The sequence below is a fragment of the Bombina bombina genome, chromosome 3 (assembly GCF_027579735.1).
Source record: "Bombina bombina isolate aBomBom1 chromosome 3, aBomBom1.pri, whole genome shotgun sequence".
Classification (NCBI taxonomy): domain Eukaryota; kingdom Metazoa; phylum Chordata; class Amphibia; order Anura; family Bombinatoridae; genus Bombina; species Bombina bombina.
In genome coordinates, this window is record NC_069501.1 from 41,905,431 (window position 1) to 41,931,132 (window position 25,702).

Here is a 25,702-nt window from a genome sequence, read left to right on the forward strand (position 1 = left end):
CGTTAGTGCAGGGGCGGTCCTGCATGGCACTCCATGTGACCGGGTGTGGCCACTTTAACTTCCTCTTTGTTGACCGGCGGTTGCAGGAAAAAAAAGCGTTTTCTCTGTGGTCCGGGCCATAGGAGGTGGTGAGTGCCCCGGCCATGCAGTAGTCCGTAATAAAAGCGCAAGCTATGGAGGACTCTGATATGTTAGAGGTTCCGGTGGATCCGCCTGCTCAACTATGTTCCAGATGCTTTGATAATATTGCAATATCTAAAAAGAATAAAATATTTAGTACAACTGAGCCGTCCACTGAGGGTTCTCCGTCCAGCGAGGTGCGTTCCTACATTCATTTCCGATTACACATACAGCTCCCCAGGGTACTACTAATCATCCCGCTGTAGGGGCCCTTTGGCTGCCAGATTTTGATGAGCAGTTACAAACGGCGGTCTCTGCGGCCTTCAATGCCTTACCACGCCCTGCTAAGCGCAAGCAAAAGGTGAAACATAGCTATCTGTCCCAGGGGTCTTCTACTCGTTGGATGTCTCTAATATATTATCTGCTGATGAAGACGACTCAGACTCTTTGGAGTACGCTCTCTCTGAGTCGGAATTGGCGACATCTAGACCTCCGGCTGCGGAGAAGCCAGACTTTAAGTTTAAGATGGAGCATTTGCGCTTTATGTTGAAAGAGGTGCTTGCTACGTTGAGGAACCTTCAATCCCTAAGCTAGATAGGGTTTACAGGGTAGTGCCTCAGAACTTCCCGGTTCCCATTAAGATTGCTAATATTATTAAGAATGAGTGGGAGAAATTTGGCTTGTCTTTTTCTTCATCTACATCTTTTAAAAAATTGTTTCCTGTTCCGGACTCTCAGCTTGAGCTGTGAGGGCCATTCCTAAGGTGGATGGTGCTATCTCCACGCTCGCTAAGCGACAAGTATCCCGCTCGAAGATAGCTCTTCGTTCAAGGAGCCGATGGATAAAAAATTGGAATCCATGTTGAGAAAGATATTTCAACTCACCGGGTTCGTGTTTGTTTTTCAACCAGCTGCGGCGGTCGCTGCGGTGGATGCTACCTACTGGTGTGACGCTCTATCAGCTATGGTCGAGGTGTAGACTCCCCTCGAGGAGATACAGGAATGAATTAAGGTCTTATGGGTAGCTAATTCATTCATCTGTGATGCAAATATGCAGATTATTCGCCTGAATTATTCGCCATGACATGACTTCCAAGTCTAGATTACTATCCCTCCCTTTTCAGGGGAAAGTTATTTTTGGTCCGGGTCTGCTTTTCTACCGCAGGATAAGACGAATAGACCTAAGGGGTCTACTTTTCGTCCCTTTCGTTCGTACAAGTTCCAACGCCAGAAACCTGCCGCGAAAACCGAGCAGTCCAAGGGATCTTGGAAGCCAGCTCAATCTTGGAACAAAGCCAAGCAGAACAAGAAGCCTGCTGAAACAAAATCAGCATGAAGGGGGTGGACCCTAATCCGTATATGGATCGCGTAGGGGGCAGACTATCTCTTTTTGCGGAGGCCTGGATGAGAGACATTCAAGGATAGGGTTCAAGACTCATCCGCCCAGGGGCAGATTCCTCCTATCAAACCTATCATCAAGACCGGAGAAGAGAGGTGCCTTTCTGGAGTGCGTAAGGGTTCTCTCCTCTCTCGGGGTAATCACAGGGTTGGTATTTCTTCCCCAGGTTGTGTTGAATCAATTAGGAGATAGTAGTTCTTTCCTTGTGTCCTAACCCTTCTTCTTCAAAGGAAAGGTTACTTCATAATTTGGATGTGGTTCGAGCCTTGAAATTCTATCTTCAGGATACAAAGGAATTCAGACAGACTTCGTCCTTATTTGTGGTGTATTTGGGGAAGCGCAAAGGGGCAGAGGGCCTCATCCACTTCCCTATCTTTTTGGTTGAGGAGCATTATTATTTGCTTGGTCTATGAGACAGCGGGACATAAGCCTCCTCAGAGGATTACGGCTCATTCAACTAGGGCTGTAGTTTCTTCATGGGCCTTTAAGAATGAGGCCTCTATGGAGCAGATTTGTAAGGCAGGTCCTCCTTACATACTTTTGCAAAATTTTACAAATTTGATGTCTTTGCTTCGGCGGAAGCGGCTTTTAGGAGAAAGGTTTTGCAGGCTGTGGTGCCCTCAGTTTAGGGTCCGCATCCTTTTGCCCTCCCCTTTTTTTTCATTCAGTGTCCACTAGAGCTTGGGTAATTGTTTCCCACAAGTAATGAATGAAGCCGTGGACTCTCCTCCCATTAAGATGGAAAACATAAATTATGCTTACCTGATAATTTCATTTCCATCTTTGGGAGGAGAGTCCACGGCTCCCGCCTGTTTCTCCTGTGGGCAGACCTAAAAAAAAAATTCTGGCACCATTTATACCCTGATATTTCTCCTACTGTTCCTTGTTCCCTTGGCAGAATGACTGGGGGATGAGGGGAGTGGGGGAGGTATTTTAAGCCTTTGGCTTGGGGTGTCTTTGCCTCATCCTGGTGGCCAGGTTCTGTATTTTCCCACAAGTAATGAATGAAGCAGTGGACTCTCCTTCCACAGATGGAAATGAAATGATCAGGTAAGCATAATTTATGTTTTTAACATGGTGGTACCCATAATTAGAGTGAGCTGCATGAAATCTATGAATTAATATTAATCTATTAATTTTCAAATAATAGCACTGTAATACTTGTTGAAACATTCTATTTTAGATAAAACAGATTCAATATTTGAGTAGTATGACTTTAAATATAATTTAAACCATCTTTTATATTATGGGCTCCATTTATCAATCATTTGGGGAATTCTCCTATCAATTCTCCACAGCTCTCCTTAGGAGAGGCGCACATGTACGCCCATATTTATCATAACCAAGTTTTTTTTTCTTCATGGGAGAGCTGAGGACAACTAATGATACATTTCTCCAGTTGGATTAGTATCTTCTCCTTATTTATCACTAAAAATAAGCAACTATTCTCCATGTCATTTATATATAAACCAATAAAAAAATGTATACAGCCTTCCTAGTAGCTTTGTTAACGCCCCTCTTCAGCAAACTTTCATATAAGAAAATAGATCTACATTTTCATTGTTTTAGTGCTTCAATGTTAGAACTTTTTTATATCTTATATTTATGCCCCAATAGATATCATTTTTGTGCTCTAATATATATTATTTTGTTGCTCCATTGTATATATATTTTTTACTCAGGCTCTACATTCTTCCTTTAATGCTCAAAATGAATAACTAAGTGCCAGATTACAAGTGGAGCGCTAAATATTGCTTGTGAGCAAGGGATATTAGCACTCCACTTTGTAATACCAGCACACGATAATGTAAGCTGGTATTACAAGTAAATCACAATGCCAACGCCAGCTTGCGTACGCATTTCTAGGAAGTATATACACATATTAACACATAAAATATGTATGTATATAATCATATACATATATATTTACATTGCGCTCTATGGGAACACACAGTTCAAATAGACCGCAATGTAAAAGCACTCACTCCTACCAACTGTAGCCCTAAAAACTGCCTAGTGCAGTTGTTTTTCATTTTAAAAAGTATGCTACTTTTTTTTTATTAAAAACTATAATGCCCTCTATTGTGATGGCATTTGGGGCACTTTTAAAAAAATTAACCAGAGATCTAATCTCTGGTTAATTTCGGAGTGCCAATTTAATAACCAGCCACTTTTAATTGCTGGTTTATTTAGCGCTCCACTTGTAATCTAGCCCTAAGTTTTAAAAAGTAGTTAAGAACATCTGAACATCTTACTTAAAATGCCAGAATGGGGCTTTTTGAGTTGGTATAACATTTTCTATCCCTACAACCAGGAATATAGAGCTAACTCATTTGTTAAATTGATTAGTAAGAAAAGAAAATATAAAAAAAATTACCTTACAAAAGGTGTTGCAGCTAACATTTATTTCTCCAACAGGTGTTTGTCATTTACTGTACTGAGCTTACCTGCTAATGCAATATAATGATTATATCCTTTTTCTTGTAAGTGTTTAGATGTTCGACTACAGTATGAAGTTGAAGACATCATTACCCCTGAACTGGACACTATATCTCCATTTCCTGAGCCTTCATCTCAGCCTCTTAACTTAAAGTGCAATAACTTGTCAGGCAGTGTTAACACGGTTGTATGTGAAGGAATGCTGAAAGATAGCATACCATGCCTTAGGTAAGATATCTCTCTATCTAGCTACCTATTTCAGCTTCAAAACTATTTTCCTTAACTTTTATTTTACAGTTTTAGTAGACTAATTTCTACCGAAATTCAATATTACCAGTCCCCTCTATTTTTTAAGTTAAAATATATTTTGCTTGGTAATAAAGAATTTGACTAAACTGCAAGTAATTATCAAGTAAAAATATGTTAATTCAACCTATATGCTACAAAATCTATAGTAACTATTTAAGTGGTCCGATGTTTTGTCACTGCATGAATATACTGTTACAGAAGCATATCTAGGAGTGGGCTTAGTTGGACCAAAGTATTTGAATCTCATAGATCTCATTTCATTTTTGTAACTACTAAACTTGCTTGATAACATAACTCCTATCTACTCAATTTGATACATTGTTTTCTTCTTTAGCCCAGTCAAAGGTAAATAGCATAACATTTATCATTTCCCACTCAAAAAAATCATGTAAATGTCCATTACCTTATCCGTACACACAGGTGACAAGGGGGCAATTGAAAATTAATCAAAAGGTGCATGCATGAGGATATCCAGTAAACATATTTTAAGATCTTTTGATTAAAGGGCCATGATACCCAAATTTTGAAACACTTGAAAGTGATGCAGCATAACTGTAAAATGCTGGCTAGAAAATATCACCTGGACATCTCTATGTAAAAAAGAAAGATATTTTACCTCAAAAGTTCCTCAGTAGCCACATACCATTGTAAAGGACTTCTAAGCAGCAAATCAGTGTGTCTGTCCCAGGACAGGCAAAGGAGCGAGCTTCGTGCACACTCATCTTATTTCCCTATTCATTTTAAGGAAGTTTACTATGAAAACTCATGAGAGTTAAGTCAAATCTCACAAGATCACAATAAAAGCGTTCATGACCTCAGCACTGCTGAAGCTGATTGGCTGCTGTTCATTTCTTCATTTATTTTTATTTTTTACCTGCAGCTAAGCAGCAGCTGAAGTATAACTTTTTACACAGAACTTACTCTGCTGAGCTGAGGAAGAAGTGAGGTAAAATATCTTCCTTTTTTACATAGAGATGCTCAGGTGATATTTTCCTGTCAGCTTTTTACAGTTATACTGCATCAGTTTCAAGTGATTTAGCATATGAGTATTATGTCCTTTTCAGTAAAGCTAGTGAGTTGAGTGCTACTGGGCTAGGGAAGCAGCAGAGACTAAGGGCCTGATGATCTAAAGATCTCTGCTCAGGTGAGATGATCTAAAGCTCTCTGCTCAGGTGAGATGATGTAAAGCTCTCTGCTCACGTGAGATGATCTAAAGCTCTCTGCTCAGGTGAGATGATCTAAAGCTCTCTGCTCAGGTGAGATGATCTAAAATTCTCTGCTCAGGTGAGATGATCTAAATCTCTCTGCTCAGGTGAGATGATCTAAAGCTCTCTGCTAAGGTGAGATGATCTAAAGCTCTCTGCTCAGGTGAGATGATCTAAAGCTCTCTGCTCAAGTGAGATGATCTAAAGCTCTCTGCTTAGCTGAGATGATCTAAAGCTCTTTTCTAAGGTGAGGTGATCTAAAGCTCTCTGCTCAGGTGAGATGATGTAAAGCTCTCTGCTCACGTGAGATGATCTAAAGCTCTCTGCTCAGGTGAGATGATCTAAAGCTCTCTGCTCAGGTGAGATGATCTAAAGCTCTCTGCTCAGGTGAGATGATGTAAAGCTCTCTGCTCACGTGAGATGATCTAAAGCTCTCTGCTCAGGTGAGATGATCTAAAGCTCTCTGCTCAGGTGAGATGATCTAAAGCTCTCTGCTCAGGTGAGATGATCTAAATCTCTCTGCTCAGGTGAGATGATCTAAAGCTCTCTGCTAAGGTGAGATGATCTAAAGCTCTCTGCTCAGGTGAGATGATCTAAAGCTCTCTGCTCAAGTGAGATGATCTAAAGCTCTCTGCTTAGCTGAGATGATCTAAATCTCTTTTCTAAGGTGAGGTGATCTAAAGCTCTCTGCTGAGGTGAGATGATCTAAAGCTCTCTACTCAGGTGAGTTGATCTAAAGCTCTCTGCGCAGGTGAGATGATCTAAAGCTGTCTGCTCAGGTGAGATGATCTAAAGCTCTCTGCTCTGGTGAGATGATCTAAAGCTCTCTGCTCTGGTGAGATGATCTAAAGCTCTCTGCTCAGGTGAAATGATCTAAAGCTCTCTGCTCAGGTGAAATGATCTAAAGCTCTCTGCTTAGGTGAGATGATCTAAAGCTCTCTGCTCAGGTGAGATGATCTAAAGCTCTCTGCTTAGGTGAGATGATCTAAAGCTCTCTGCTCAGGTGAGATAATCTAAAGCTCTCTGCGCAGGTGAGATGATCTAAAGCTCTCTGCTCTGGTGAGATGATCTAAAGCTCTCTGCTCAGGTGAAATGATCTAAAGCTCTCTGCTTAGGTGAGATGATCTAAAGCTCTCTGCTCAGGTGAGATGATCTAAAGCTCTCTGCGCAGGTGAGATGATCTAAAGCTCTCTGCTCTGGTGAGATGATCTAAAGCTCTCTGCTCAGGTGAAATGATCTAAAGCTCTCTGCTTAGGTGAGATTATCTAAAGCTCTCTGCTCAAGGTGAGATGATCTAAAGCTCTTTGCTCAGGTGAGATGATCTAAAGCTCTCTGCTCAGGTGAGATGATCTAAAGCTCTCTGCTCAAGTGAGATGATCTAAAGCTCTCTTCTCAGGTGAGATGATCTAAAGCTCTCTGCTCTGGTGAGATGATCTAAGTAGTCTTGTCAGTACGGCTAGGCCGCTCAAAGTATGTCGAAAGGTAGGTGTAAGATATTAGTATTAGTGATATAATGTATTTCCACTAAGCAACTCAGCTATATCAATAAAATCTTAAAAAATTGATAATTAATAGATACAATAGAAAAAACAAAAAGCAGGTTGCGCCTATTTAATTTAACCTGAAAACCAGGCCAAAAAAAATTGTCTAAAAGTGGAACTTACATATCTAAACTATTTAATTGATGATAAATAATTTGTAATAGATGAGAGACAGATTGGATTTAAAAAATGTAATTTATTAAAAAACTTTTTTATTATTATTAAAAAATAAATTATACTTAATATTGATCCTTTAATAAATATGACAAATCTCAACTGTTACATAGAATAGTCCTGACTATAACAATATATAGAAAATATGATAAGTTGTGTTAAAAGATAAATTATAAAATAATATATAAAATAAAATAAATAAAAAATAAAAAATTATAGATTGGCCAATCAGAAAATTATGCAAAATTACGCTCAAAGTATGTCACACTCCAGGATAGAATGTTACATCATCCAGTTGTGATTCTATGCACAGCCACTTTATTCAAAGACAGTATCAGTGCAAGTTTTAAAAAAATGTCTCTCCTTGGTCCACAAGTGGCCAAACAAAATCTAACCCCCAATTGCTCCAAATGTTCTCTCTTTTTCAGATTAAATAACGGTATGAACAGCAAATTGGGGACCATACCTATTATACATATATATAAAAATGAGGTTCCATTACCCTTTATTATTATACAGGTTACACATATCTTACAGTAGTACTTTTGTTTTTTGGATCCTAGTTGTGAATTCCATTGTTTATAATACTTGTTATGTGGATAGGATACCTGACACTGCTCTATATTACACAGCTGTGGTTTTGGTGTTCTTCCAGAGATACACAGATTCTGTGCCCAGAACGGTTCTGTCTCTATTCCTTTTGCTATGTATGTGGGTATATGATTTGTGCTTTACTGTTATATTATTATTGTCACTGGATGAATATTTCCTGTAACGTTTTCTACAACCTCAATAAAAATATATATATATAAAAAAAAATGTGTTTTAAATTAAAGGACAATTTAATTATTTGCACAAAAAAAAATATCTCTCATGATGTCACTATAAACAATTATGATTATTTCCTCATTTGATAGAAGAAAACATCAAATATGCTTCTTTTAGCAGACATAGCAGACTAAGACTTTCAGTAGAATGGCAAGTCTGGAGACTGTCTGTCTCGACCCTTGAACCCTTTGTCTATTATTTGGGAAGTATTTAACTAGCCAAAAGTCATAGAGGGTTTCCTAAGCATTCCTAGTTTAATCAGAACATGGTGTGTTCTGATTTGTTGCTGATTTGTTGGTTGTGACTTGTTTAACTGTTAATTAATTAAAGGAGTCAAAATTAAACTTTTATGATTCAGATAAGGCTCACACTTTCAAAAACTTTCCAATTACTTTCCATTATCAAAATGTGCCAATCTTGTTATATGTATACTTTCTGATGCACCAGCTCTTACTGAGCATTATATATGTATACACATTTTGTGATTGGCTGATGGAAGTCACGTGATACACCAGGATGGAAAATTGAACGTACTTTGAAATTTGAAAGTGCTTTTGCATTGTCTTTTTATTATGCATTTGTTGATTATGCAATTCTACTGTACTTAATGGTCCTAACCATAAAGGCAGTAAATGTTGCTGACACCCACATGAGAGATAATCATATATAATGTAGGCAGTGGGAATAGCTAAAAATTTCTAGCTCATGGATAAATAACCAGATAAATGACACTCGAGCAACGTGTTGTAGTAAATGGATTATACTCAGATTGGACAGTAATTAGTGGAGTTCCCCAAGGATCAGTACTTGGCCCTGTTCTTTTTAATATTTTTCATAAATTATTTGGAGAAAGGATTAAATAGCAACTTCTCTGTATTTGCAGATGATACCAAGTTGTGTAAGGGGATTAGGTCAGTGCAGTATGTAATTGCTTTGCAAGGGGCTTTACAAACAAATTGGAGGAATGGGCTGGTAAATGGAAAATAAGATCTAATATTGGTAAATGTAAGGTTTTTATATCTTGGAAATAAAGATATACAGGCTATTATTTTTACTAGACTTAGCAAAACAGTGTAAAAATAGATTATGGCTTTCATATAGACAACAAACTAAAAATGAGTGTGAAATACAAGGCAGTGGCTTCTAAAGCAAATACGATATAAGCATTTATTAAGAGGCATAGATGCAAGGGAATATCGCATAATTCTGTCTATATAAATCCTTGGCAAGACCTCACCACGAGCATGCAGTTCTGTTCTGGGGAACAATTTTAAAAAGGGACATTTGCATAATTAGAAAAATTTCAGTGAAGGGCCACAAAACGTATAAGGGTAGTTGAAGATTTTTTAAACTATGAATAAAGGTTAGTCAAACTGAGTCTGTTTACTCTAGAAAAAGGTGTTTGAAAGGTGACAACATTGATAATCCGCCGATTATCTCTAACACACCAGACCATCTCAGCATTCCAATACCGAATCCATGAACGGTGTGTCTTGAGGACTCAGACGCTACCTTGATCAGTGTTTTTATGGAGGCAGTACCCTGAACTAGACCGCTGAGGCCTATGACAGCAGACATATCCCGGCTCTCAGCAACCCCCCTCCTAGCACGATAAAGGGGAAACGCAGCAGCAAATAAGCAGTGTGTCAAGGTGCCAGGAATCAGACTGAGACTTGCAAAAAAAATCACACCTTTATTAATAGCAAAAAATAATAAAAAGTCCACAAGTCAAATAACAAGCCAGGAGTCAAAACCAGAGCTGGTAGTCAGACGAGCTGAGTCAGGAGCCAAAGCGAATAGTCAGACGAGCCGGAATCAGGAACAAGGAAAACAGCAGAGTCAGGAACATGCCAGGGATTAGGAACCAGGAAGGACGTCAGGCAGCCAGGTAATACACAGGAACTCTCACAAACAGGTCTGAGAAAACGCAAAGGCAAAGCATACTGAACAGAGGCCCTTTAAATAATAAGTGATGACATCACAATTCTGAGACTGCATCCTGTCTCACGATGCACACCAGTCTGGCCATAAAAGGAAGTGCAGGAAATGAGCAGCATCCCCCACAATGCACCATAGTCAGGAAGAGCGGTGAGTACAATGGCTGCCACCAGCACATGGCAAACAAACAGGGAAAAAACCCTGACAGTACCCTCACCTCAACGACCCCTCCCCAGCGGGAGGACAAAAGGCTTATTGAGGAAACGGGCATGGAAGGCACGGAGGAAGGCGGGACCATGAACATCAGAGGAGGGAACCCAAGAACGCTCCTCCGGACCGTAGCACCTCCAGTGAACCAAATACTCTACACAGCCCCTGGACATACAAGAGTCAATAATACTGCTAACCTCCTACTCCTCATGGTTGTCAACAAAGATAGGACAGGGACGAGGCAACACAGTGGTAAACCGATTATAAACCAATGGTTTCAAGAGGGAGACATGAAAAATATTGGAGATTTTCATAGCAGGAGGATGGTCAAGAGCGTAGGCCACAGGATTAACCCGTCAGAGTTTTCAAAAAGGACCAACATAACGGTGAGCCAATTTATTGGAAGGCACGTGAAGGTTCAAGTTGCAGGAGGACAGCCAAACTTTCTCACCAACCTGGTAGGAAGGTGCGGGCAGACGCGTACGATCAGCCTGGAACGATGAAGGCAATCCTGAATCTGCACCCACGTGGAACTGAGTTGCCGGAGATGCTCATCCAAAGCCGTAATAGCCTGAGGCATGAATGAATCGGGCAACAAGAATGGTTGAAACCCATAATTCGCCATGAACGGGGATAACTTGGAGGAAGCATTAATAGCACTATTACGAGCAAACTCTGCCCAAGGTAGCAGTTTAGACCAATTATTGTGGTGATCTGAGACATAGCAATGGAGGAACTGTTCCAGAGCTTGGTTAGACCGTTCCGCAGCCCCATTGGATTGAGGGTGATATGCCGAGGAGAAGGAAAGCTGGATTCCCATTTGAGCACAAAAGGAATGCCAAAATCTGGAGACAAACTGGCTACCCCGGTCTGACACTATCTCCTTGGATAACCCACGTAAACGGAAGACCTCCCGGGCAAAAATTGAAGCAAGCTTCTGAGCGGTAGGCAGCTTCATCAAGGGAATGCAATGTGACATTTTAGAAAAACGGTCAACCACCATAAGGATAACAGTATTGCCATTGGAAACAAGGAGCTCGACAATGAAGTCCATGGAAAGATGTGTCCAAGGACGCTCACCATTAGCAATAGGTTGAAGAATACCCACAGGAAGACGTCGAGGAGTCTTATTCTGTGCACAAACTGAGCAGGAGACAACATACTCAGCAACATCAGAACGAAGACCTGGCCACCAGAATTGTCGAGTGACAGACCAAATCATTTGGTTCTTGCCTGGGTGACCTGCGGCTTTAGGATAGTGGTAAGTGTGCAAACGTTTAGTTTGAAGATTCTCAGGAACAAAACACTTACCACTAGGTTTCTCAGGAGGAGCATTGGTTTGTGCAGCCAGGATCTCTTCCCCCAAGGGAGAAGTCAAATTAGTACGTATGGTAGCCAAAATATGGCCAGGAGGTATAACAGGAGTAGGTACAGACTCCTCCTTGGACAAAGGCGAAAATTGTCAAGAGAGGGCATCAGCCCTAACATTCTTACTACCAGGCAGGTAGGAGACCACAAAATTAAACCGAGACAAAAATTGCGCCCATCTGGCCTGTCAGGGCTACAAACGTTTTGCTTCAGATAGATAAGTTAAATTCTTGTGGTCAGTAAGAATGAGCACTGGCACGCTAGTACCCTCGAGAAGATGCCTCCATTCCTTGAGTGCCAAAATTATGGCCAGTAATTCCCTGTCGCCAATTTCATAATTGCACTCCACTGGAGACAATTTCTTAGAGAAGAAACCACACGGATGCAAGTAACCATCAGGCATAGGACGTTGAGATAAGAGGGCACCTACTCCAGTCTCAGATGCATTGACCTCAAGAACGAAAGGCAAGAAAGGGTTAGGATGAGCCAGAACTGGAGCGGCAGCAAAGGCAGTCTTAAGACTATCAAAGGCCTTAATGGCAGTAGGTGACCAATGGAGTAGATCATTCTCTTTACGGGCCATGTTTGTGAAAGGTTTGACCAAAGAAGAAAAGTTTTTAATAAACTCTATAGTAATTGGCGAACCCCAAAAAACGTTGAATAGACCGAAGACCAACTGGGCGAGGCCACTGCAGAACTGCAGATAACTTGTCAGGATCCATGGAGAACCCTGCAACGGAGATAACATAACCTAGGAAGGTTACTTGAGTCTGATGGAACTCACACTTCTCGAGTTTACAAAACAGGCTGTTCTGACATAGTCTCTGAAGAACCGTGTAACATCAGAACGATGAGCCTCAAGTGTGGGTGAGTGTATGAGGATGTCGTCTAAGTACACCACAACACACTGTTGCATGATCTAAAGCTCTCTGCTCAGGTGAGATGATCAAAAGCTCTCTGCTCAGGTGAGATGATCTAAAGCTCTCTGCTCAGGTGAGATGATGTAAAGCTCTCTGCTCACGTGAGATGATCTAAAGCTCTCTGCTCAGGTGAGATGATCTAAAGCTCTCTGCTCAGGTGAGATGATCTAAAGCTCTCTGCTCAGGTGAGATTATCTAAATCTCTCTGCTCAGGTGAGATGATCTAAAGCTCTCTGCTAAGGTGAGATGATCTAAAGCTCTCTGCTCAGGTGAGATGATCTAAAGCTCTCTGCTCAAGTGAGATGATCTAAAGCTCTCAGCTTAGCTGAGATGATCTAAATCTCTTTTCTAAGGTGAGGTGATCTAAAGCTCTCTGCTAAGGTGAGATGATCTAAAGCTCTCTGCTCAGGTGAGATGATCTAAAGCTCTCTGCTCAAGTGAGATGATCTAAAGCTCTCTGCTTAGCTGAGATGATCTAAATCTCTTTTCTAAGGTGAGGTGATCTAAAGCTCTCTGCTGAGGTGAGATGATCTAAAGCTCTCTACTCAGGTGAGTTGATCTAAAGCTCTCTGCGCAGGTGAGATGATCTAAAGCTGTCTGCTCAGGTGAGATGATCTAAAGCTCTCTGCTCTGGTGAGATGATCTAAAGCTCTCTGCTCTGGTGAGATGATCTAAAGCTCTCTGCTCAGGTGAAATGATCTAAAGCTCTCTGCTCAGGTGAAATGATCTAAAGCTCTCTGCTTAGGTGAGATGATCTAAAGCTCTCTGCTCAGGTGAAATTATCTAAAGCTCTCTGCTTAGGTGAGATGATCTAAAGCTCTCTGCTCAGGTGAGATAATCTAAAGCTCTCTGCGCAGGTGAGATGATCTAAAGCTCTCTGCTCTGGTGAGATGATCTAAAGCTCTCTGCTCAGGTGAAATGATTTAAAGCTCTCTGCTTAGGTGAGATGATCTAAAGCTCTCTGCTCAGGTGAGATGATCTAAAGCTCTCTGCGCAGGTGAGATGATCTAAATCTCTCTGCTCTGGTGAGATGATCTAAAGCTCTCTGCTCAGGTGAAATGATCTAAAGCTCTCTGCTTAGGTGAGATTATCTAAAGCTCTCTGCTCAAGGTGAGATGATCTAAAGCTCTTTGCTCAGGTGAGATGATCTAAAGCTCTCTGCTCAGGTGAGATGATCTAAAGCTCTCTGCTCAAGTGAGATGATCTAAAGCTCTCTTCTCAGGTGAGATGATCTAAAGCTCTCTGCTCTGGTGAGATGATCTAAGTAGTCTTGTCAGTACGGCTAGGCCGCTCAAAGTATGTCGAAAGGTAGGTGTAAGATATTAGTATTAGTGATATAATGTATTTCCACTAAGCAACTCAGCTATATCAATAAAATCTTAAAAAATTGATAATTAATAGATACAATAGAAAAAACAAAAAGCAGGTTGCGCCTATTTAATTTAACCTGAAAACCAGGCCAAAAAAAATTGTCTAAAAGTGGAACTTACATATCTAAACTATTTAATTGATGATAAATAATTTGTAATAGATGAGAGACAGATTGGATTTAAAAAATGTAATTTATTAAAAAACTTTTTTATTATTATTAAAAAATAAATTGTACTTAATATTGATCCTTTAATAAATATGACAAATCTCAACTGTTACATAGAATAGTCCTGACTATAACAATATATAGAAAATATGATAAGTTGTGTTAAAAGATAAATTATAAAATAATATATAAAATAAAATAAATAAAAAATAAAAAATTATAGATTGGCCAATCAGAAAATTATGCAAAATTACGCTCAAAGTATGTCACACTCCAGGATAGAATGTTACATCATCCAGTTGTGATTCTATGCACAGCCACTTTATTCAAAGACAGTATCAGTGCAAGTTTTAAAAAAATGTCTCTCCTTGGTCCACAAGTGGCCAAACAAAATCTAACCCCCAATTGCTCCAAATGTTCTCTCTTTTTCAGATTAAATAACGGTATGAACAGCAAATTGGGGACCATACCTATTATACATATATATAAAAATGAGGTTCCATTACCCTTTATTATTATACAGGTTACACATATCTTACAGTAGTACTTTTGTTTTTTGGATCCTAGTTGTGAATTCCATTGTTTATAATACTTGTTATGTGGATAGGATACCTGACACTGCTCTATATTACACAGCTGTGGTTTTGGTGTTCTTCCAGAGATACACAGATTCTGTGCCCAGAACGGTTCTGTCTCTATTCCTTTGCTATGTATGTGGGTATATGATTTGTGCTTTACTGTTATATTATTATTGTCACTGGATGAATATTTCCTGTAACGTTTTCTACAACCTCAATAAAAATATATATATATAAAAAAAAATGTGTTTTAAATTAAAGGACAATTTAATTATTTGCACAAAAAAAAATATCTCTCATGATGTCACTATAAACAATTATGATTATTTCCTCATTTGATAGAAGAAAACATCAAATATGCTTCTTTTAGCAGACATAGCAGACTAAGACTTTCAGTAGAATGGCAAGTCTGGAGACTGTCTGTCTCGACCCTTGAACCCTTTGTCTATTATTTGGGAAGTATTTAACTAGCCAAAAGTCATAGAGGGTTTCCTAAGCATTCCTAGTTTAATCAGAACATGGTGTGTTCTGATTTGTTGCTGATTTGTTGGTTGTGACTTGTTTAACTGTTAATTAATTAAAGGAGTCAAAATTAAACTTTTATGATTCAGATAAGGCTCACACTTTCAAAAACTTTCCAATTACTTTCCATTATCAAAATGTGCCAATCTTGTTATATGTATACTTTCTGATGCACCAGCTCTTACTGAGCATTATATATGTATACACATTTTGTGATTGGCTGATGGAAGTCACGTGATACACCAGGATGGAAAATTGAACGTACTTTGAAATTTGAAAGTGCTTTTGCATTGTCTTTTTATTATGCATTTGTTGATTATGCAATTCTACTGTACTTAATGGTCCTAACCATAAAGGCAGTAAATGTTGCTGACACCCACATGAGAGATAATCATATATAATGTAGGCAGTGGGAATAGCTAAAAATTTCTAGCTCATGGATAAATAACCAGATAAATGACACTCGAGCAACGTGTTGTAGTAAATGGATTATACTCAGATTGGACAGTAATTAGTGGAGTTCCCCAAGGATCAGTACTTGGCCCTGTTCTTTTTAATATTTTTCATAAATTATTTGGAGAAAGGATTAAATAGCAACTTCTCTGTATTTGCAGATGATACCAAGTTGTGTAAGGGGATTAGGTCAGTGCAGTATGTAATTGCTTTGCAAGGGGCTTTACAAACAAATTGGAGGAATGGGCTGGTAAATGGAAAATAAGATTTAATATTGGTAAATGTAAGGTTTTTATATCTTGGAAATAAAGATATACAGGCTATTATTTTTACTAGACTTAGCAAAACAGTGTAAAAATAGATTATGGCTTTCATATAGACAACAAACTAAAAATGAGTGTGAAATACAAGGCAGTGGCTTCTAAAGCAAATACGATATAAGCATTTATTAAGAGGCATAGATGCAAGGGAATATCGCATAATTCTGTCTATATAAATCCTTGGCAAGACCTCACCACGAGCATGCAGTTCTGTTCTGGGGAACAATTTTAAAAAGGGACATTTGCATAATTAGAAAAATTTCAGTGAAGGGCCACAAAACGTATAAGGGTAGTTGAAGATTTTTTAAACTATGAATAAAGGTTAGTCAAACTGAGTCTGTTTACTCTAGAAAAAGGTGTTTGAAAGGTGACAACATTGATAATCCGCCGATTATCTCTAACACACCAGACCATCTCAGCATTCCAATACCGAATCCATGAACGGTGTGTCTTGAGGACTCAGACGCTACCTTGATCAGTGTTTTTATGGAGGCAGTACCCTGAACTAGACCGCTGAGGCCTATGACAGCAGACATATCCCGGCTCTCAGCAACCCCCCTCCTAGCACGATAAAGGGGAAACGCAGCAGCAAATAAGCAGTGTGTCAAGGTGCCAGGAATCAGACTGAGACTTGCAAAAATAATCACACCTTTATTAATAGCAAAAAATAATAAAAAGTCCACAAGTCAAATAACAAGCCAGGAGTCAAAACCAGAGCTGGTAGTCAGACGAGCTGAGTCAGGAGCCAAAGCGAATAGTCAGACGAGCCGGAATCAGGAACAAGGAAAACAGCAGAGTCAGGAACATGCCAGGGATTAGGAACCAGGAAGGACGTCAGGCAGCCAGGTAATACACAGGAACTCTCACAAACAGGTCTGAGAAAACGCAAAGGCAAAGCATACTGAACAGAGGCCCTTTAAATAATAAGTGATGACATCACAATTCTGAGACTGCATCCTGTCTCACGATGCACACCAGTCTGGCCATAAAAGGAAGTGCAGGAAATGAGCAGCATCCCCCACAATGCACCATAGTCAGGAAGAGCGGTGAGTACAATGGCTGCCACCAGCACATGGCAAACAAACAGGGAAAAAACCCTGACAGTGCCCTCACCTCAACGACCCCTCCCCAGCGGGAGGACAAAAGGCTTATTGAGGAAACGGGCATGGAAGGCACGGAGGAAGGCGGGACCATGAACATCAGAGGAGGGAACCCAAGAACGCTCCTCCGGACCGTAGCACCTCCAGTGAACCAAATACTCTACACAGCCCCTGGACATACAAGAGTCAATAATACTGCTAACCTCCTACTCCTCATGGTTGTCAACAAAGATAGGACAGGGACGAGGCAACACAGTGGTAAACCGATTATAAACCAATGGTTTCAAGAGGGAGACATGAAAAATATTGGAGATTTTCATAGCAGGAGGATGGTCAAGAGCGTAGGCCACAGGATTAACCCGTCAGAGTTTTCAAAAAGGACCAACATAACGGTGAGCCAATTTATTGGAAGGCACGTGAAGGTTCAAGTTGCAGGAGGACAGCCAAACTTTCTCACCAACCTGGTAGGAAGGTGCGGGCAGACGCGTACGATCAGCCTGGAACGATGAAGGCAATCCTGAATCTGCACCCACGTGGAACTGAGTTGCCGGAGATGCTCATCCAAAGCCGTAATAGCCTGAGGCATGAATGAATCGGGCAACAAGAATGGTTGAAACCCATAATTCGCCATGAACGGGGATAACTTGGAGGAAGCATTAATAGCACTATTACGAGCAAACTCTGCCCAAGGTAGCAGTTTAGACCAATTATTGTGGTGATCTGAGACATAGCAATGGAGGAACTGTTCCAGAGCTTGGTTAGACCGTTCCGCAGCCCCATTGGATTGAGGGTGATATGCCGAGGAGAAGGAAAGCTGGATTCCCATTTGAGCACAAAAGGAATGCCAAAATCTGGAGACAAACTGGCTACCCCGGTCTGACACTATCTCCTTGGATAACCCACGTAAACGGAAAACCTCCCGGGCAAAAATTGAAGCAAGCTTCTGAGCGGTAGGCAGCTTCATCAAGGGAATGCAATGTGACATTTTAGAAAAACGGTCAACCACCATAAGGATAACAGTATTGCCATTGGAAACAAGGAGCTCGACAATGAAGTCCATGGAAAGATGTGTCCAAGGACGCTCACCATTAGCAATAGGTTGAAGAAGACCCACAGGAAGACGTCGAGGAGTCTTATTCTGTGCACAAACTGAGCAGGAGACAACATACTCAGCAACATCAGAACGAAGACCTGGCCACCAGAATTGTCGAGTGACAGACCAAATCATTTGGTTCTTGCCTGGGTGACCTGCGGCTTTAGGATAGTGGTAAGTGTGCAAACGTTTAGTTTGAAGATTCTCAGGAGCAAAACACTTACCACTAGGTTTCTCAGGAGGAGCATTGGTTTGTGCAGCCAGGATCTCTTCCCCCAAGGGAGAAGTCAAATTAGTACGTATGGTAGCCAAAATATGGCCAGGAGGTATAACAGGAGTAGGTACAGACTCCTCCTTGGACAAAGGCGAAAATTGTCAAGAGAGGGCATCAGCCCTAACATTCTTACTACCAGGCAGGTAGGAGACCACAAAATTAAACCGAGACAAAAATTGCGCCCATCTGGCCTGTCAGGGCTACAAACGTTTTGCTTCAGATAGATAAGTTAAATTCTTGTGGTCAGTAAGAATGAGCACTGGCACGCTAGTACCCTCGAGAAGATGCCTCCATTCCTTGAGTGCCAAAATTATGGCCAGTAATTCCCTGTCGCCAATTTCATAATTGCACTCCACTGGAGACAATTTCTTAGAGAAGAAACCACACGGATGCAAGTAACCATCAGGCATAGGACGTTGAGATAAGAGGGCACCTACTCCAGTCTCAGATGCATTGACCTCAAGAACGAAAGGCAAGAAAGGGTTAGGATGAGCCAGAACTGGAGCGGCAGCAAAGGCAGTCTTAAGACTATCAAAGGCCTTAATGGCAGTAGGTGACCAATGGAGTAGATCATTCTCTTTACGGGCCATGTTTGTGAAAGGTTTGACCAAAGAAGAAAAGTTTTTAATAAACTCTATAGTAATTGGCGAACCCCAAAAAACGTTGAATAGACCGAAGACCAACTGGGCGAGGCCACTGCAGAACTGCAGATAACTTGTCAGGATCCATGGAGAACCCTGCAACGGAGATAACATAACCTAGGAAGGTTACTTGAGTCTGATGGAACTCACACTTCTCGAGTTTACAAAACAGGCTGTTCTGACATAGTCTCTGAAGAACCGTGTAACATCAGAACGATGAGCCTCAAGTGTGGGTGAGTGTATGAGGATGTCGTCTAAGTACACCACAACACACTGTTGCAACATATCTCGTAGGACATCATTAATAAATTCCTGAAAAACAGCAGGAGCATTACATAGGCCAAAGGGCATTGCAAGATACTCATAATGCCCACTCCTGGTGTTAAATGCTATTTTCCATCCATGGCCCTCCTTAATCCTAATGAAATTGTGCGCTCCTCTCAAATCAAGTTTAGTAAAGACCGTAGCTCCCTTGAGGCGGTCAAAGAGTTCCGTAATGAGCGGAATAGGGTAAGCATTCTTAATGGTAAGACGATAAAGACCCCTATAATCGATGCATGGTCTTAACTCGCCACCCTTTTTCTTCACAAAGAAGAAGCCAGCCCCTGCAGGAGAGCAGGATTTGCGGATGATCCCCCGCGACAGAGCATCAGCAACATATTCCTCTATAGCACAATTCTCTGCAACAGACAGAGGGTACACCCGGCCCCGAGGATGAATGGCTCCGGGTTGCAGGTCTATGGCACAATCGTAAGACCGGTGAGGAGGCAAAGTACCGGCATGCACCTATTCAAAAACGTCTAGGAACTCTCAGTACTCCTCTGGCAATTGAGATACCGAAGAAGTGCACAAGACTTTAACTGGTTTCTGAAGACAAGTGGAAATATATTGCGGGGACCACGACAAAGTTTCGGACCTGCGCCAGTTGAGACTGGGATTGTGCTTCTGGAGCCAGGGATAACCCAGAACAACCGGAAAATGCGGAGAGTTTATCACCTGGAACTGGAGGGTTTCAAAATGGAGAGCTCCAACAGCCATGGACAATGGAGCAATTTCGTGAGTAATGAGTGCGGGCTGAAGGGGCCTGCCATTAATGACCTCAATAGCAAGCGGAACGGACCGAGGCAAAACAGGAATGGAGTGCTTTGATACAAAAGCACTGTACATGAAATAGCCCACAGCACCGGAGTCAACAAGAGCCTGAGTGACTATGGAGGAGTCCACCCAGGAAAGGACAACTGTGACCAAAGGTTTCTCCTTATGCGGTTCTGGGGACGAGGACCTTAGGTGTGAGCATTTCCCAGCCGTGTAGAACAAGACTTCAAAAGGTGGCCCTGTAACCCACAATAGAGGCAGAGCCCCTCCTCCTAAAGGCCCTCTCTGCCGCGGAGAGACACGTGAATCCCAACTGCATTGGCTCCGCAGTACCTGGTGACTCAGGACAAGGAGGCATGGGAGGAGAGGGAGGCATGGCTGGGAACGAACACGTAGGAGACAATGGAACAGAAGGCTTCCGCAAGCACTCCTTGAAAGAGGGCCTCTCTCTGAGTCTGATGTCAATTAGGATCAAAAAAGACACCAATGCCTCGAGATCCTCTGGTAAATCTCTTGCAGCAACTTTGTCTTTAATCGCATCAGAGCCCATGAAAGAAGGCGGCAACAAGGGCTTCATTGTTCCAACCTACCTCTGCGGCAAGCGTACGGAACTCAATAGCATACTGAGCAACAGATCTTGTACCTTGCTGACTGGACATGAGTCGTTTAGCAGCAGAGGAGGAGCGAGCTGTAACATCAAATACCCTTCGAAAGGAGGCCACAAATTCAGGGTAATTTGAAATCACAGGTTTATTAGTCTCCCACAAGGGAGTAGCCCAGGCGGCAAGAGCTGAGTCAGAGAGTAACGAGATGAGAAAGCCCACCTTAGCTCTGTCATAGGGAAACGCCTGAGATAACATCTCAAAGTAAATGCCCACCTGGTTCAAAAACCCTCTGCACTGAATAGGATCGCCTCCATATCGCTGAGGTAGAGGTGCAGAACTGGACATGCTCCTGGTAGGCATAGGTGCAGCAGCGGAAGCAGGAGCAGCCATAACTTGCGGGACACTTTGGTCCAAATGTGCAGTGCGAGTCACCAGGGTTTGCAGGGCTAGTGCAAATTGATCCAAGCGGTGATCCTGTACATCCATCCTGGAAATGATGGCAGGTAAAGGTGGATAATTAGCACCATCAGGATTCATGGCCTTTGCGTAATGTCAAGGTGCCAGGAATCAGACTGAGACGTGCAAAAATAATCACACCTTTATTAATAGCAAAAAATAATAAAAAGTCCACAAGTCAAATAACAAGCCAGGAGTCAAAACCAGATCTGGTAGTCAGACGAGCCGAGTCAGGAGCCAAAGCGAATAGTCAGACGAGATGGAATCAGGAACAAGGAAAACAGCAGTCAGGAACAAGCCAGGGATCAGGAACCAGGAAGGACGTCAGGCAGCCAGGTAATACACAGGAACTCTCACAAACAGGTCTGAGACAATGCAAAGGCAAAGCATACTGAACAGAGGCCCTTTAAATAATAAGTGATGACATCACAATTCTGAAACTGCATCCTGTCTCACATGGATGATGCACACCAGTCTGGCTATAAAAGGAAGTGCAGGAAAGGAGCAGCATCCCCCACAATGCACCATAGTCTGGAAGAGAGGTGAGTAAAATGGCTCCCAGCTGCACATGGCAAACAAAGAGGGAAAATAAACTGACACAGTGGTGAACACGGAATGTAATATGTAATTTACACTAGACCAAAAGCTGAAATCCTCCTATTTTTATCTTTATAATAGAGCCTAGTAAACCATTACTGCTAAAAACCCTGGAATTTCTATTCTATGAGCACTTCTCGCACCTGACCGAATACCTAGAATTGGCATGGGGGAGCGCTTCTATGCATGAGATTCCATGAGTTCTGCTTAATCCTGAGGGTAAACCTGTCTCACAAGAAGATATATACTCTAAAGAATCCGAGAAATTGGAAACAACACCAGCGGTAGAACAGGCTACAACAATCATACCCAGAAAGCAAAGCAACACTGCTATGAGTGGCGCAGCTGACGGCTTTATACAGATGTCGCATGATCAAACGTGTTCAAGCTTACAAGAGGTGTTTTAGACGAGTGGCTACGATACTTACATAGATCTTCCCAGCTGAAGACCCATGGTGTACTGCAGAGCTTGATCCCAAGTCAGAGGCCACATATCTCAGAGAGGTTTTTCAATAAATTGTGCAAGATCCAACACAGTATTAATTTTTATCATGCCCATAACATCTCTGGGCTGTCTCACTATACCAGACTTACCTCCCAGATCTGGAATAGGGTAATCTATCTATCTAATCTATTGTTTTGCTACCTTAGAGCTAACAAGATGCTCGATGGGACAATTATATTGACTTTAGTAATATAAGTATGATAGTATATACAATAATCATGTTTCTGCTGTCTTTTTATTGTACTCCTCCATAATGTTTCCTACCTAGATGCATACTGTTCACTCCCCGCCCCTCAGATGAGGTCTTTTAGATTTGATTTGTGTGCCAACACATGACGTCTGTATTGGATTACCCGGTGCATCGGTAGATAATCGCACCCTTTTTTTTTATTGTGTACGGTACTAAGCCTATATTAGCTCATTAAGATGGCACATATAAATCATATATGAGTGCAATAACACAACTGGACTGTTTTACTGCATAAAACTACAGGGGTAAACCACCTTTATTGAACATCAAACAATACCGAAGCCAAACTGGTGTAGGTTACACCATGACGCAGTATACTGATTCTTTCCTGATAAAGGCAGCTAACACTGCCGAAACGCGTAGATTTGCTTACTCCTGTCAATTTAGAATTTTATCACTGGTAGTGTTACACTCCACAGGTTCATCCCTATCTCTATGATTAATATAGAGGGAGGACATATGAGTAATTCCTGTGTGTAACCAATTATATACTAAGGCTATTGAACTGCTAAATTGTTTTACTGGCACAAAAACAGGTTCATTTCTATCTCCTTGAACCAACACTGAGATCGATGTATGAATAATTCCTGTGTGCCCCCTTGTTTCTTCCTTTGCTCCCATCATAGCCCTAATATACACTAAAAACCAAGTGCTTAGGAGCTTCTTCGGATAAGGACAAGTTTCACATTTCAGAACGGACATAAAACCAAACGGATCAACACTCCATAGGATTCAGAGCTGCTGATAAAACAAACCGTTTTTTTCAAATTTGGACAGATTCTTTGAACATTGGACACTTGCAAGTATTGATACTAACCATCATATAAACAAGTATACTTTGTTACAATTGAGAATTGGATACAAATTTCAAACTTGTTGTGTTTAAGCATATCACAGAGATTGGAGGAATACAATAGTCAGGTGACGTTACGTCACACCTCCCGATCCATCACTCACAGTTACTCCTAACGGCTGAACAGATCAGACGCCTCCACTGAATACTGTGACTAAATATTCCATTGCTTAAAAATAATACTGGTAACATTTAGCCGAGCAAATTTCACTGTGCTAAGAGTCATTTACCTTTATCAAGTTTATTCATATTCGTATATATTTTTAAGAAACACTCAGGGAACCTTTTAGAAATTTTATATCGGCTGTATTTTTCTGTTTTTAATATGATTAATATGTTTGATTGTTACTGATGCCGGCATCTTATGTAATTGAGTATATGCTAACATATTCTGTATGCATTAACTAGTTATCTACTTAAATCACTATAAAAATTCTCTTTTATTATCATTAGTTCCTCTTGTTATTTCATTTTATTTTTTAATAATCTGGTTGGCTCTACTTAGCTGGAGCGCTTATCCCACACCATTCTCACCTCTTTATCGTATAGTCTGTAATTGGAGATTTTATCAGACCATATTAGGGATTCAAGCACAGAAACCTTTTCCTGATTAGCACTCACACCACCCTTTGTTTGTTTGTTTGACTGATTCTTTCCTGCAAAACCACATGAGCTATAAGTTATATGATTCATTCTCTAGACTTTTCCCAGTGGTTTGTGTTATTAAGCAGAATTTGTTTATAAGTATATATGCTTATTATCAGTGTTATTGGTCAGAAAGTGCTCATCTCTGGAACTAATATTATGAGGCCTTGTCACAGTTACAAATTTCCTCCAATAGTGCACATTATTGCTACTTTCATTAGGTTTATATCATATACGTTTACAAGATAATATTTTTATGTATACTGTTTGGCGGTACTGATTTTTTTCTATAGAGCTATTATGCTTTCTGCGGCCGGGGCAGCATGGAGTTACCATGTTATGGAATACAGCCAAATTTACAATCCTAATAATCTAATTGTATCAGGCACAAACCTATTATTTTGCATTACAAGAATAATGCTCACACTATAGAGATCTTACAAACCTTTACTAATCCATAAATATCTTACGACGATTTACCATTATATACATACTTATATTTATGTACTGTGCTTAGCAATACCAGCTCCCTTGAACATAAATAGGCAACAGTTATTGAGTATGTCTGGTATCTGTAGATATAATTCATCATCTAGAGTATTTAATATCCATATGAGAACATATATTTTTAGTATATATAAACTGTAGGTGCAATACTTCTTGGGGATTTAGGATTTCTATTGCCCTATATGATACCGCCAAGATGTGGCAAGAAACTGGCTTATTCTCCTAAAGTTTCATGTCCATTACACTGAGGTTAACAGCTCCCTATAGTCCGAATCTAAATATTTATATATTACGCAACGTGATAGTAGATGATTTTACTTAATAGTTCATCTTAAGCAGATAAAACTTCTTTGCTACTAGCATATATATATAATCTACTTGAACTACAGATACAAGAGTTTGTTATATATTCTATAAAACAAGAAAATCCAGATTCACCATTTGAGATCCAAGAGTGGTCTCTTACTGTTTTTGGTAGCCTTCTTTAGCTGTATATCTTCTCATAACAATGAAAGGTCCAAGAGTGGCTTTATAGGTTATTTAGAAGGCCTATAGTCCGAGGGGTAAATATGGTGATTTCTAATTCTACAAATGTCTCCTTTGCTATGTTTTTCTTGCCTAAGTTTTTTGATAATCTGATTTTTAGCAACTCATTTTTTTGTATAATCTGAACTGACATTTATGCTTTGCATGCCTCAAACTGAATCTTAATAAAAAAAAGAAATGACTGGCTAAAAACAGAATTCAGAGAAATAATTGCTTGCGTTTAATTGTTAGGCTTTTTAATTGTTTAATATAACTTCAAGTGCCAGCTTCTTTATTTTATATTAGGAATGCTCTGTATAGCTTCTGTCTTCTTTCAACCTCATCTACTGTGTTACTGTCTCACTATATGTTTCCTCATACAACAACTACTGTCATACTGTTTATTTTCCATGTGTTTACAAACCTATGGTGCACTTTCTTGATCAGCTCCAGTTTTGTCATTGTATTCTAGGGAATGCTTGTGTTTGGGAGATACATATCAGGGGCCCCATCCGATATGCAGCGTCGCCCGCAGAAGCCGGTGACGCCAGATTTTGCGCGGGTTTGGTATCACATATTCGGCGTAACATAGAAGTTACGCTCGTATATTTCTGCCTTTGCCCGTAGTTTTTTGGCCCATAGACTGACATACAAAACACGCGCAGTTTGGTATCCAATATACAGCGTAAGGACTTA

General features: G+C 40.6%; 1 protein-coding gene across 1 annotated transcript in view; it reads left to right on the plus strand.

The window, feature by feature from the left end:
• The window catches only part of STXBP5L (syntaxin binding protein 5L), a 1,275,950-nt gene that overhangs the window by 941,348 nt on the left and 308,900 nt on the right, over positions 1-25,702 (plus strand). The window contains exon 16 of the mRNA XM_053705139.1: positions 4,007-4,185. Coding sequence (XP_053561114.1) covers positions 4,007-4,185 — 179 coding nt within the window. The remainder of the gene's footprint in view (positions 1-4,006; positions 4,186-25,702) is intronic.